This window comes from Mesitornis unicolor, unplaced genomic scaffold, assembly GCF_000695765.1.
Source record: "Mesitornis unicolor isolate BGI_N332 unplaced genomic scaffold, ASM69576v1 scaffold409, whole genome shotgun sequence".
Lineage (NCBI taxonomy): Eukaryota > Metazoa > Chordata > Aves > Mesitornithiformes > Mesitornithidae > Mesitornis > Mesitornis unicolor.
The window spans coordinates 58,541-72,924 of NW_010207998.1; the positions used below are offsets into that span (position 1 = coordinate 58,541).

Here is a 14,384-nt window from a genome sequence, read left to right on the forward strand (position 1 = left end):
TCTAATCCCTCAGCCTGCCTGGTATTTCTTTGTCCTACAAAAATTTGATGCACACTGGGTGTGCTAGGGTAGAACCTAGTCACTGCATTGTTTATTAAAAGCTGCCACCATGCCAAAATAAGAATGAAATTATTCTCACAGCCCATGGTTGGGCACAGGGCACGCACAGTTGTGGAAGAAATGGCTGGAGGAGCAGCGGACTCGGTGCGATGCAATGCCAGGAGCCAGCAGGTTGGGTACTCTTCTGTCAGGGCGTGCTCCCAGGGCAGGAGACGTTCTCTGCGCTGGCACGGTTTCAGCGTTACAGGAAAGGGAGATTAAGGGGATAAGTCAGGGGAGCCTCTTATGCAGCAGAGAGCCTGTGGTGGAGTAAGCTGGAAGGCAGAGGCAGTGCAGGACATTTGGCTTTCGGCTGGACAGATCTTTCTGGGAGCAGAACTGATGACAGATAGCAAAGATTTCAGCAGTGCCAGCTGCCCTGTTGGCTTACAGGACACAGGCACATTCAAAGGGCTGCTGTCTCTTCTTTGAGATGCCATCTAAGCCAGGATTAGTCTCCAACAGTAGCGATCAGCAAAGAAACAGGGAAAACCAAGGTCTCCACTCAGCTCATTGCTAGAAAGTCTGGATCACTTCCATCATTTCCTGAAGTCCCATGAAAGCTCTAAGTGTTTGATTTATTAATGCAAAGAAGGGATTTTTTTTTTCTTGCAACACTCAGTCTGTCGCCATTCCCCATGCTCCTCTTCCGAGCATGTCTCCTGATGGCGACAACCCCTTTTTGGTGCGGCTCGCAGAGCTGTACTGGAGGCCACACGCCTGCTGGGAATTGCCGAGTCTCTTGTGTCGGCGCCTCGGAAAGAGCTTGTTTAATGCAAGCTGTATAAAAGAGACCAGCTTCACTGAAACATGGGGCATTTAAGAGGCTTTTACAAGTCATTGATTTTTCATGCCACTGGCAATTTCAAAACCATCTCTCTAGATCAAATGAAACATGCTGTTCGATACCAAATGGTCTGTTCGTAGCTGGAGCCTTTTAGTTTTTATTTGGTTGAATAGGAAGCTACTTCTAAACATGGACCTGAATTGCAAAGTTGAAAGCTTTTATGCTGAGCTGTCAAATCCCAATATTTTAATATAGGAAGGCAGCAGATTGCTTGGCAGTACCAATTTAGCACAACTGGCATGAATGTGTCAAGTATATTTTAACCAAAAAGGATTTGTCCCATTTTTTGTACTTAGCTCCAGTAATGATCTTTGCCAACTGCTTTGCTGTTTGCAATGAGATGTTTCGGCAACGATGCTGCTCCTCCTTCATTTCCTCAAAAAAAAGCGGATTTTTACAGAAGTGCTTCTGCATGCACCTGCCCAGTGTATCTGTCAGAGGCCAAGGACCCAGCACAGGGGCTTCTCTGCTTTCTGAAATCTCTTACTCAGCCTGGAGGCACCCTTACAAGTGTGCCTTCCCTGGACTTTAGCCCTTTTATTAATCTTGCCTCTGCAGAGCAGCTGTGAGGCTTGGGAACCTGGCCATGATCCCAGAGGAGGAGGAAGCCCCTGCAAGATCTTTGTGAGCACAGGGTGACTCCAAGAGTCACTCACCCACCTGACAAATCCCAGAAAATCTCACTCATGAGCAAACCGGACAAGTCAGCAGCGCTTCCAAATACAGCGGTAATAGGGACACCAGCCACACCAGCATGAAAAAAATCCCTATGGCTTTGCTGATGCTGGGCGCAGTGGTGTTTGGCTGCTGGCACCATGGAGCTGTGAGGATGAGTGGGAGCAGGGACCAGAAGCGGGGGCCCACCATGGTGCTTGGAGACAGGGTTTGCCAGGGCACCCTCCCAGTTTCGTGCGGGGCTTGCTGGTGAGTCAGAACAAATTCATTTTTATTACCCCATTCTGCCATGAGTTTGTCATCATCTTATGCAAGAATTTTTTTGCAACTTAACCCCATCTGCAGAGCGGTTAATAAGCTGCAAGTCCCTGCCCCAAGCTCAAGACCGTGAGGCTCCGGTCCAGCACATGCAGGGATTTGCCCTGTGTTTCCCACAGCTGTGGCATCGCTGGCTGCTATACCCAGTACAGTCATCACGGGCCAAGGTCTGAGGTTTGCAGAGGGGTGCCCTGAGCCGCCACTCACTCTCCAATCCAGGGGCAGTGCCTCCGCTCAGTGTCGCTGGACCAGAGCACCCATCCTGCCCACCCCGCCTTGGCCCATCTCCTCCTCCAGCATCAGCATGGGGACTGAATTAACATTGGCAGGGGAGGAACACAGCGCCAGGTACCAGCACAGCAGCGCAAGGAGAGGGAAAGAAAAGTGTCTGCAGTTTGCAAAGGGAGCTGATGTGGGCAGAAGGGCAGCAGGAGGAGGTTTGGACGGGCAGGCGCTTTTCAGCAACAAGCTGCACTCGCTGTTCCTCCTCGTGTGCTCCAGCTGCATCCTGGAGTCCTATTGTTGCAAATCCCCAAAAAAGCATATTTTTTCCACCCTAATTTTCTCAGGAACTGACCCAGTTCTAGCACTTGGGAACTGGCATTCACTCCTCTGGCAAATGTTTCTAATCTGTTGCGAATGATCTGTCCAGTGTGACCTTTTCTGCTTAAGTAGCTTACACAATGCAGATACATGGATGTAAAATCCTCATCTTGCATAACTCTGAAAGCAGGGCCATACATTTACCAGCCACAAGGGACTTTTCTTCCCCCATTCTTTGCAGTAAGTAAGAAGCAAAAAGGCTGCGCTGTGCAATTGCAGTGAAGGGAGGACTCACCCCTAACCCCCTCACTCCCAAAATTCACAGGGTGCTCAAGGCAAAAGGGTTTGCCCTACCCATTTCTGCTGCTTTTTGCTTTGGAAAGATGAAAAACAAGGGGCTCTTCACCTGTTCAGTGGTATCCAACCACGAGCAAAGCCTCCATGGCCTTCTGGGGCTGTTTCCCAACCACAAGCTGGTGCAGATCAGGACAGTGGTGGGTCATGGCCTGCCTTGGTTCCCCACTTCAGAGCTCCCCCAGGACAAACTGGTCTTCATCGTTCAAGTGCTCTTCCTTGCTCTGACCTCTGTTTTCAAAGCTGTGGTCTCACCCAGCACACAGCAGTTGGATTCTGTTCCACGAGCCAGTTGCTGTAACCAGATATATGGGATCGCTTTTTATCTTTACCATAGCGAAAGGTAAAAAGATGCTGAAATTCTGCTTGCAACTGCCTTAAAAATTCAAAATGTTAAAAAGCGTAAAGAATGGTCATGCTCTCTCCGTTGGCACTCCTTTCATGGCATCTTATTGGCGCCAGACCCAAATTGCTGTGGTGTGATGAGAATGGCTTCACACCTGAGCCCTGACTGTGCCTGCCCCGCTCTGCACGGCCAACGCAACAGCCACGAGATGGACAGGATGACTGACAGGGGGACAGGAGCCTTGGTCCTGCCTTTGCTGCTCCAAAACATTCCCATCGACTCCAGCTGGGAAGCAACAACACATTAATTTGGACATCAATTCAAAGAGCAATACCCAAAAGGAAGGTGGAGAGAGATGGAGAGAGGTCTCTTCTCACAAGTTACAGCCAGTGGGACAAGAGGAAATCACAGAATCCCAGACCGTTAGGGATTGGAAGGGACCTCAAAAGCTCATCCAGTCCAATCCCCCTGCCAGAGCAGGAACACCCAGATGAGGTTACACAGGAAGGCGTCCAGGCGGGTTTTGAATGTCTGCAGAGAAGGAGACTCCACAACCTCTCTGGGCAGCCTGGGCCAGGGCTCTGTCACCCTCACTGAGAAGAAGTTTCTTCTCAAATTGAAGTGGAACCTCCTGTGTTCCAGTTTGTGTCCGTTACCCCTTGTCCTATCATTGTTTGTCACCGAGAAGAGCCTGGCTCCATCCTCGTGACACTCACCCTTTATATATTTATAAACATGAATGAGGTCTCTCCTCAAATGGCATCAAGTTGAGCCAGGGGAGGTTTACGTTAGACGTCAGGAGAAGCTTCTACACTGAAAGTGTTATCAAAGGCTGGCACAGGCTGCCCAGGGCAGAGGTGGAGTCACCATTCTTGGATGTATTTAAAAGCTGTCTAGACACAGTACTCAGGGACATGGTTTAGAAGTGGGCATGGTAGAGTTAGATAACAGTTGAACGCGATGATCTTAAAGGCCTTTTCTGACCACAGCGATTCTGTGATTCTAAGCCTTGTACAGGTGCTTGGAGGGCAGTTTTCTTCCTAAAAAGAAGTGCCCCTTCAGTTCCTGATGCTGTTTCTCATGCTCTCATTATATCTGAACTGTTTCTCAATCTGCCCAAATTTGGCCATGGGAAGATCCAGCCTCAGCTGCAGCCTGGCGCTTGTTGAGGCACACACCCCACAACTCCACTCTTTCTGAAACATCCTTTATTGTCATAAAGGAAAAAAACATAAGGGAAAACTTCTTTACTGTGAGGGTGACAGCCCTGGACAAGACTGCCCAGAAAGGTTGTGGGCCACCTTCTCCGGAGACATTCAAACCCGCCTGGACATGTTCCTTGGCAAGGCTAAAAAGGGTCATCTGCTGCATTGATGTGCCTAGCTCACAGAAGAGAATATTTTTCCATATTTCCTGCAGAGTCCTGAGAGGCAGGAGCAGCTGGATTGACTCTGGAGACAGCAGAGCCAGCAAGCTTGGGGGAGGCATTGTGGTGGGTCAAACTGGGGCTGGCCCTGGGGACCACCAGCCAGGGCTGCCTGGGCCAAGGCGCTGCGTGGGGCTGCAGCTCCCAGGTGTTGGGGAGTCCTGGCACGTCCCCCCCAGTGTGCTGCTGTCAATGCGAGGGGCTCAGGCAACCTCCATCAGACAGCCTGAGATGATTATGCCATGTGGTTTTCATTTTAATGAATCATTTAAACATTTCAAACATACCTTCGACCTGCTTGAGCACAGTTATAGCAACAATTAACGCCAACACTTCATAAATCCCAGCCGTGTCAACTCTGGTGTTAGCTTAGTAAAACTTTTGGTCGTGTGGCAAGTGCCATAACACTGCAATGTGGCATCTGATCCCTGACAAGAACAGCCGAGCCTCTTTAAAAACCTCCAGATTTCAATGAAATGCAAAGTTTTGAGCAGAGCCGCTGTAAAGTTGCTGAGGAGCTCAGCACGCCAGAGCCAGGCAGGCTCCTGGGTGGGGAGATCCAGGTAAGAGCACTTTGCTGGTTTTAAATCTTTCTGTGCAAGCCTTTGTTTATTTTTTATGAATACCATGTGAAACCATGTGAATACATTAACATTAACTGTGCTGGAAATGGAAAAAGCTTCCTCCGCTAACGTTCGTGCGCAGACCTTGGATGCTGTTGCTCACCAGCTGTGAGTTAGCGCTGCTGCTTTTTCCCCGTGCTGTGAGCAGGCTCTCCTCATCACGACATCCTGGTACTGAATTATGAGACCTTTCTGAGGCAGAGACTTCCGCAGCCAGCCAGGTTTGTGCAACACAAATTTTACATTGTGTTTGATATGTTAAGAAGTAATTCCAGTCATTTCTTCTGGCTGGAACTTCTTATTTCACAGAGAAACAAAAGAATTACTGGTAGTGCTTATACTTATGTGGTGGACTTGGGAGGGAGGGGGAGATTCTGTGAATTCTGTATTAATTTGAATTGAAAATACCTGTTAAAATTGTCTTGTATATTTAATTGCTGCCACATGTTGCCAGTTAGAATTTATGGTTAATTTAACCTTCCCTCCAGTACAGCCTGTCTCCTCCAGCTCCCTTGAGCTACTTCTTCTTCAAATGATGGGGCTTTTGTTGGCCCCAAACCTCAGATTTCCCAAGGTCAAGCGTCTAACTTGAAGCTGTGCCATTCAGCAGACCCCTATTTTTGTACTGTTGTGCTGTAGCCATGGGTGCTGAGGGGTAAGCACCCATGGCAGAGTACGGCCTGGGAGTGCACCCTCCATAGCCAGGGCTCCACAGACAACATAAAGTGAATTTGTCGTGTGAAAGGGGCTCAGAGATGCAGTGTATGTTCACGGAGATGTTGCCAACTTCTTAAAGAAGCAGAGCTCAAGCAGTGGCCTCAAGCTTTCAGACAGATTGATACCTGCATCTATATCTCTCTATCTTCTTATCACTAACTAAACTATACCTATACCTATACCTATACCTATACCTATACCTATACCTATACCTATACCTATACCTATACCTATACCTATACCTATACCTAAAGGTAAAAAGTAAAGATTTTTTTTTCTTTTTACCTGTAATCCATGCACTTTCTGGCATACGGAAGCAGGCTGAGCTGGTGTATCTGTAGGCAGCAATTCCTACTTACCTTTAGCATTAAATTTGAAGGAAGGAGAAGCCTCTCTGGAAACTCTGCTCTTCTCTCCCTCTTAGTCCCCATCTTCCTTCCAGCAGACCCGCTCAGGAGGAGAAATTTGTCCCCTTCAAAATTGATTCTGACCATTGAGAAGACTTCTCACAAGCATTCCTACCTTTTCCTATTTGTTGGTGAATCAGAAGGAAATTCTCTCTCTGCATTTTTTTCAATTACTATTAGTCACCAAATCCCGAAACAGGAAAGCCAAAAGCACTGGTGACTGTGGTATGAGACAGGTCTGTTTATTGGATAAGGCGAGGCTCAGACATGCTGTTGTGGGGTTGTTTTTTTGTAAACTAACATGTCACTTATCTGAGGCACGTCAGGTCAGTGTTGTCTGCATCACTCTGCGGCTCAGTGACTGAAACGCGGGCTGACGTGCTTGCAGAGAATGTGCTTATCTAGCCAGAAACTAGTTCAAACATAGCCAAAGTCATCCGTATGTTGTCATACCCAAAAGTTAGAAACAGGAGCCCTCTGGGAAATGATTAATAAGACTTGGTTAATGAGTAAAAAGGCTCTTGTTGTCAGGGCTTACCCCACAGAGGGAATGCCAGGACCCCATCAATGTGCTGAAGCCTCTCAACTCCACTTTCTCTCTCCAGCCCCCTCATACGTGTGCCGCAGGACAGCTTTTCTGACACCTTCCAGCGGGACCGCCGGACCTCCCCCCTCCACATGGCTCTGCGGTGGCTGTATGTGCTCTCGGTGGTGCTGGCATGGGGCTGCCTGGTGCTCTCCTCCTTCCACACTGCAGGTAAAGCCCAGTGCGACGCTCACGTCGCTGCCTAATGCGTGCTTCACGTTAATGCGAGCCTTGATGAAGGTAGTCCTTCTGCCAAGCCTTTTCTTGTGTGTGTGTAATAGCGAGTGCCCGGTCAGTTGTGTAATCAATTCTGTAAATGTGCTGTGTGCGTCGCGGGTGTTTTTCTGAGTAATTTCAAAAGGAGCAGAAAATGCCTTTGGTGCACAACAAATACATAGTTTGATATAGAGGTATCAAATATAAATGCCACTTGGACACATAAATGCTCCTTAGCGTGGTCCCAGACAGTCTACGCTAGGTGTAAGAAACACAAGACTCATTCATAATTGAAGAATAATGCTTTCTTCTAAAAAAATATTGCTCTGCAAGCTATCACCCATGCCAGTGGCACTTCAAACATCTCTTTGCTGCACCACCCCCACCGGCCCAAGCCCCTTCAGGCTCTGGTAGTGGGGATTTTGAAGTCAAAAGCTTTCCTTCTTCAGAGACATGGCAAGCAGGTCTGGCCCTCCCTGCTGCAGTTGCTGCATGGTGGAGAGCTGCAAATTTGGCCAGGAGGGCATGGGGAGGTTCCCTGTTCTGCCAGCATGCAAACATGCTGCTGTCACAACGAGCAAAGCTGCATTGCCTTTAAAACATGCTTCTCAAGACATGACGGTGGCATGCACCTCTGTGACCAGCGTGGAGAAGTGCAGACAGAGAAGGTATGGGGGTGGCACCTGACAGGCTGACATCTTCCTCCTGGCAAAATAGGCAGAAAATTGCAAAACTGCCCCAACCTGAGGCCCTCATGGTAGGGGTCGGTGGGGAGGCTGGGAAGGAGCAGGACGTTCGTCAGCCAAGCTGCCATGGTCCAGGATGCGTGTGGCCCGTGCAGGTTTGAGGATGACAGACGAGACTGTGTGTACAAAGCAAATCTTTATTATAAGTGACAATAATGTCATTGGGCTGAAGGACATAAATCAGAATATCTACTACACGGTGTAAGTGCTATAGCAACTACTTATGGATTTGCGTTTACTAGATCTAGAACAATAACTAAAGTAATGTTTTAAAGCTAGCTTAGTTATTAAATAGGGATTGATGTTACTTACCCTGTCCGATGGTGGTGGGTAGTTCCCTTTCTCTCAGCCTCTGAGCAGTAACCGTTTGAGGGGTGTCCCTGCTCAAAGGGAGGATGATCAAAACCCCTCACAGGGGAAGTGTGTCAGGATCCTGCCACATCAAGAGTGGGACATGGCTTTTATGGAATAAAGTGATCGCTTGTCAGTCACACGTTGCTAAGCTCAACCTCCTTGCTCAGAGAGCCTTCTAGCTTAGCAAAGTACTTTTTATCTCATAAGGACAGTCTCTCCTTTTATCAGTCTTTTATCTTCATCTCTGCCTGAGCCTGGCCAGTCCAGAGTGTTTTCCAACACCGTGGCACAGCGTGGCTTTCTGGCATCGCTGGCAGTTTTCTGTCACCAGAGAGCACCCAGAGGGAAGCGGGTGTCGAGTCTTTCCCCTCCCAAGGCAGAGCACCCTGCTGCAGTGTGCAGCCAGCACAGAGCTGCCTGACTCAGTGCCACGCAAAGCAGGTAGAGAAGTTGGTTTTTTTTCCTAAGAAACATTCAGGAGCAGCTTTCCTTCAAGACTAGATAACAAAACAGAGCCTTTCTAGTCCTGTGTTCTGTGTGAAAGATATGAGACTGGTTTGTCATGTAATACTGTGAAAATGAGAAACTGCAAGAGGCAGTGCTGACATTTAAATAACAATCAAATACCAAAAGGCAAGCCACATCCCAAAAAGAATCTTTTCAATTTCCTCTGAAATCCAGTCAAAATTTATTTTGCAAGAATTGCTTTTTACAGCGCAATTGTGAAGAAAAAAAATGCTACTGTTTTGTTCAAACTCAGGATGGAAACAAATTTCAGAGCATTATCATTTGCAGTCAGAAATTCCATTTTTTGACCAATCTAATCCTCTCCTGACAGCTTGTCACGAGGCTCGTGTTGAAGAGTAGTGGCTTTTTGCTTCCTTGTTTGTGTAGCTGTGAGGCTCAGCATTTACCCACTCCGGAGCAGCTTCCCGAGCACAGAAGAGCCCCCAGCATATCTCCTTCGCCTGCTATGGAGATCACCCTGTCAGCCACCAGCACAGGGTCCGACTCCAGGCCAGGGTGTGCTGGCGTTGTGGAAGCCTCCCCTCTTCGCCTTCTTCCCCCTCCCTCCTCAGTGTGGCTATAAATGGCCATTTTGGACGAGCCACTCATTCATTTTTTAGCACCTGTGGCTCTCTGAGCATTCCCACAGACTTGCAGTCCCCTGCGGTGGGTGCAATGCCCACACCTTACCCTGTTCCCACCTCTGACGCTCACCAGGAGCCCACCTTGAGCCCTCTTTGTGCAGACAGAGCCGTCCGTGCCCCTGCTCCCCCTCCTCTGCCCGTGCTGGGCCATCTGTGCCCATCATAGCATCGTTATATCAGACCTTTGCCTCCTGCAGGAACACAGGACTGCTGCATACAAGATATCACACATGCAGGACCATGTCCCATTGTCCCCAGAGCTGGAGCACGCCTACCACCACCCTCCAAACCCAGGCTGCATCCATGAGCCTCACAGGTTACACAGAAAAACACAGAATATCTACTTTTTCTCCAAATTATTATATTGTTCCTTGCCCCAGCACCTTCCTCAATATGTGATATCCTACTTTGCCATCTAACGTAACAACAAATCTCCCACGGAGCTTTCCGTGCTGGGAAATGTGGGATCTTAAGACTGTTCCTGCGGTGTGTGTCATTTGGGAGAGTTCCCTTAGAAGAAATAAATCCTCCAACAATGTTCTTGGCAGACCTTCCAAGGAGCACATTAAAGTTTGATTTATATCACCATCTTCCACTGAAAGATATTCTCAGAGTCTGCTTTCACGATGGATTGATTGATAAAGCGATGAAAAAGGTGGCAGAAGTGCCAGTGACCTGGAGGCGGGACTCCCACAAAGAAGTGGTCTCACTGGGGGTCTGACACTGCCAGGAGATGGGCTCCAAATCACCGTGAAAAAAGTGTAGTGCGCAAGGAATGTGTAGAAACCCCAAAGGATAATCTCTTCTCTAGACAGTGGAGAAAAATGACCTTAGACATAACAAAAATTGACTTTGTTTCAACTAATAAAGCTGAGTGGCCAAACACCTTTTGTCATGTGAATGACAGCTCCATCCAGAGCTGGGCTTTTACAGAGCACGTCTTAGTACAGACCGCATCCATAATATATGCTGATTTACTAACATATGGCAGCACTTCGCAATAGCTTCATAAAAGCCAGATTTGCTGTAAAAGCACATTTTCGTATAGCTGATAGATGTCCAAAATAGGAATGATTTTAACACTCTTCTTTTCTGCTTATATGTGGGTTTTGTCTTGGTTTTTCATTAATCTTTAATATACTTGAAAGGAATATTTAAAGTAATATGGATGATTTGTGTCTGTTACAGTTAGGGAATACAAATTTCCCTGACAGCACTCTGTGATCTGTCACCGTATGTTGGTGCATGTGCTGAACACAACATTTGCAAGGACACTTGTCCTGACAGTTGATAAATGTAATGAGTTGAAAGTAAGAAAATACAGGGCTTGAAAGGTCATCCCAGGATAGTGCTTTTGCTAAAAACAGCTTGGAAAAGAGTGCCAAAGATGTGCCTTTTCAATGGTCCTTGAGTGCTTTCTCAGAGCATCAGCAAAATCTAGTTTTTGAGTGCTGGGCAGGAGCAGAGCTTGTACTTGTTTGTTGGGAACAGACTCTTAAATAGCCAGAGCTGGATCCAGACCAGCCCATGCTGCAGCTGCATTTGTCATGTCATCAAATTTCAGGACTTTCTGTTCATTTGTTTTCTTCACATCGACACTTCGCTTTACCCCATGCTTTGTTTTCATTTTAGTTGCTCCCCCACAAGACCTTCAGATCACTGATCCTGGACTCTTAGGTTCTCTGGATATAGAGTGGAAACCTCCACCCAACATACAAAACTTCAATGAATGCACAGTAAAATACAAGTTTGAACACCGCAGCACTGGTGACAGAGACTGGAAGGTAAGAGAAAGCACCGCTTCATCCTCTTAAATCCAGGCTATTGCTCTGCCTTTAGTTCCTGCATAGGTTTATGTTTGCACTTCAAGGAGGAGGGGAACCAAAGCAGATTCAGCTTTCCATGAAAAAAGCCAGGCTGTTCCAGCAGTTTGAACCTTTTGCCAGACAGGAATGTGCTGTGAAATGGCACAGCTGCAGCAGCAGTCGAAGAAGGGGATATTTCTGTCAGAGGGTGTGGTGCTTGCTGCCAAAAATAATCCAGTAACATCCAGCAGCGTTGCTCATTGTAAAAGGCACTACGCTTTTTAGAAAGTCTTTACAGGGCTTGAACTGAAACCCAGTGTCCATAGACCCTTAGGTGAATAAATAGTGGTGATTAATTAAAAGATTAAATTTCATTACTTATCCTAATGCCCTAACATTCCCTTTATCCAGAAGTGTGTTTCTAATTGCCATTTGCTCTTGTCTTTGAGACACGGTTGACACAAACTCAGCCCTGTGATAAAATTGTCAGTCTTCTCTCCCTGATGTGTAGCAGGGCAACAGCAGACAGGCACAGTACGGGAAAGGCTGTAGGAATGTATTTTGGGAGTGCTTAGAAGATGAAAGCTGCTGCAGGTTTAGGAAGGTAAATTGAGTGGGGAGAGGAGAAGCTCAGCATCAGGCTGTTTGGCTGACACAAGGTACTGACAAACACATGAAAAATATGCTGAGGATGTCCCCCAGCGACCCAAAATACAGATCTGTGTCCTGAAAATAAAGGGAAAAGTTTTTGCACAACCCTAAAGCAGTAGTGCCAGAGAGATGGCAGCTCAGGAGACCAGGGAGGGTGAGCAAGAGCCATCCCATCAGGTTTGCAGTGCTGTGGACTCCAGCCTCTTGGTGTGAATGGTTTTGGCAAGTCCTGGTCACCCACTTCATCTGCCCAAGCAGCAGAGCCAAGGCTGTGCTCAGCCCTCACACAAATGGGGCTTGGCCCAGCCATCCCCCAGGAGCTCCGTGCCTCCCACCCTGCAGCCGCCAGGGCATGGAGAGGGCTGCTTCGCTCCGACATCCATCACGGAGCCCATCACGGTCCCAGCCACACAGCAATGTGCAGCTGTGCAGATTCTTCTGTGGTGATTTTTAACTGGCATTTCAAAAACACAAAGGGGAGGGAGGAAAAAATATGCAGTTTTTAAAAAAACACATCGGAATTCCCTAAATCATGAGTAATAATAGTGTCTTATAGTAGGCAGAGCTGAAAAGTGGGAAAAAATATCACCTCTGGTACCTTGTGAAAACCTTGACCCCAGATAAGGCCACAAAGAAGGGTCAGTCTGACAAAAATTCACGGGACATCAGCAGAAGCAAAAGGCATCGATGTCTGTTAGCAACACATGGCTCAAGGCGGCTCTTACGCTCTGGGCCTGCTGACAAAAAGCCAGGCTGTGGGCTGTGCAGCCGCAGCTCCTGGTGTGGTTGTGCTTCCCATGGGAAGGTACAAAGTGACAAGAATAATTCCTTTCTGGTTATCTCCTGTCAGGAATCAGTGCCTTTTAGCTGGATTTACAGTGGTATCCTCCTCAGAGCCTCCCATGTGCTCCAGGCCAGTGGGGATCCCTTGGCCCACAGTTTGCCCTGTCTGGTCATTGCTGTGGGGTGGAGAGGCTCCAGCCAGCCAGGCTGGGCAGAGCAGGGGGGACCAGAGTGCTGGAGCAGCACTGGGCAGGAGAAGCAAGACGGAAACATTTGTGCACACCAATGATCCCACTTGTGGCTAGTGCAGGAGCAATGGCAGCTAATTCTGTGGTCCACTTAGCGACACAACTGGTGCTTATAAAATCTGTCTTTCAACCAGGTTATTTTTACTAGGAAGCTGAAATCCAGAGTTGGATTTGACCTCAGCAGGACTGCTGAAGTGAAGGTACGGACACTGCTTGAGGGACAGTGTACGGATGGCATGGAGGTGCAAAGTGACTGGATTTATGCCACCTTTCAGGTCCCGTTGCAAGGTTAGGAGCAGCCTTCGGTGCCTGGCGTGGTTTTGCACTTTGCATGAGCCTGTTGCATGAACTGCTACTGGTGTGAGGGTTGCTGGACAGCCAAGCCATTGCAGGGCTTGTTGAGGTGTCAGACACTGGAGCATCTCTGCGTCCACTGGCTGTGGTGTTGGTTTCTGGAGACTTGGGGCTCCTTTTCCTCTGCCTGTGGCCTGGCTTTGCTAGGTTGCTCTGCACAAGCCCCACTGCTGAACAAAAAGGTCAGATATGCATCTTTCTGCTCTAAGTACAGTGAGCTGGCTTTTATAGAAAACAGAGCCCTTGGCAGCAAAACTAACAGTGACCAGCCTTCTCTCTCCTCTCCTCTCCTCTCCTCTTCTCTTTTCTCCTTTCTTTTCTTTTCTTTTCTTTTCTTTTCTTTTCTTTTCTTTTCTTTTCTTTTCTTTTCTTTTCTTTTCTTTTCTTTTCTTTTCTTTTCTTTTCTTTTCTTTTCTTTTCTTTTCTTTTCTTTTCTTTTCTTTTCTTTTCTTTTCTTTTCTTTTCTTTTCTTTTCTTTTCTTTTCTTTTCTTTTCTTTTCTTTGTCTTTCAACTACAGCACACAATTGTTCAAAGGTGTAAGATGATATTTCTGCTGGGCCTGACTGGTATGTTCCTAAATAGTAGTTATTTCCTTCTCATTTGACAGGAAAACTGGAATCAGAGGTTCAGAATTTCCACTGCATCTATCATGACTGGGAATACCTCAAGTGCACTTGGCAACCAGGTCCCCGTGCTCCTCGTGACGTACATTATGGACTCTATTATTGGTACGTATCAGCAAAATAGAAAGACATCCAGACAGCAATCAAGCAAACCTGTCAGGGTACTAAAATGTCACAGTAAATATGCTTTCAAGGCTGGCAATGCTATTACACGATCCTCCCAGAATAAGCAGAAATAATGCCCCAAGCAACATGTGCCTTCTGGCAACTAAATACCAAATCCCTGCTTGCTTCCTTAAAATCAGACTTGTGCTGACCTTCTCCTAGGGGTGCTGCTCCCTTCCTCCTTTCTCTTTTACCCCCCGTTGTGGAGTGCTTTCTGCATCATGTCCCTCAGGAAGCCTTGTGCTTTCCCTTTGTAGAGCATACCCCGACCATTCTGGCCACACATTTTCCTTGCCCACCGTGCATATGCCTCTATAGGATAGGATTCAGCAGGGGGTCACCAAAC

At 47.5% G+C, this 14,384-nt stretch overlaps 1 protein-coding gene across 1 annotated transcript in view; it reads left to right on the forward strand.

The window, feature by feature from the left end:
• Positions 1-7,033: 7,033 nt before the first annotated feature.
• The window catches only part of IL13RA2 (interleukin 13 receptor, alpha 2), a 13,031-nt gene continuing 5,680 nt past the window's right edge, over positions 7,034-14,384 (forward strand). The window contains exons 1-4 of the mRNA XM_010192336.1: positions 7,034-7,112; positions 11,041-11,192; positions 13,030-13,183; positions 13,858-13,978. Coding sequence (XP_010190638.1) covers positions 7,034-7,112; positions 11,041-11,192; positions 13,030-13,183; positions 13,858-13,978 — 506 coding nt within the window. The remainder of the gene's footprint in view (positions 7,113-11,040; positions 11,193-13,029; positions 13,184-13,857; positions 13,979-14,384) is intronic.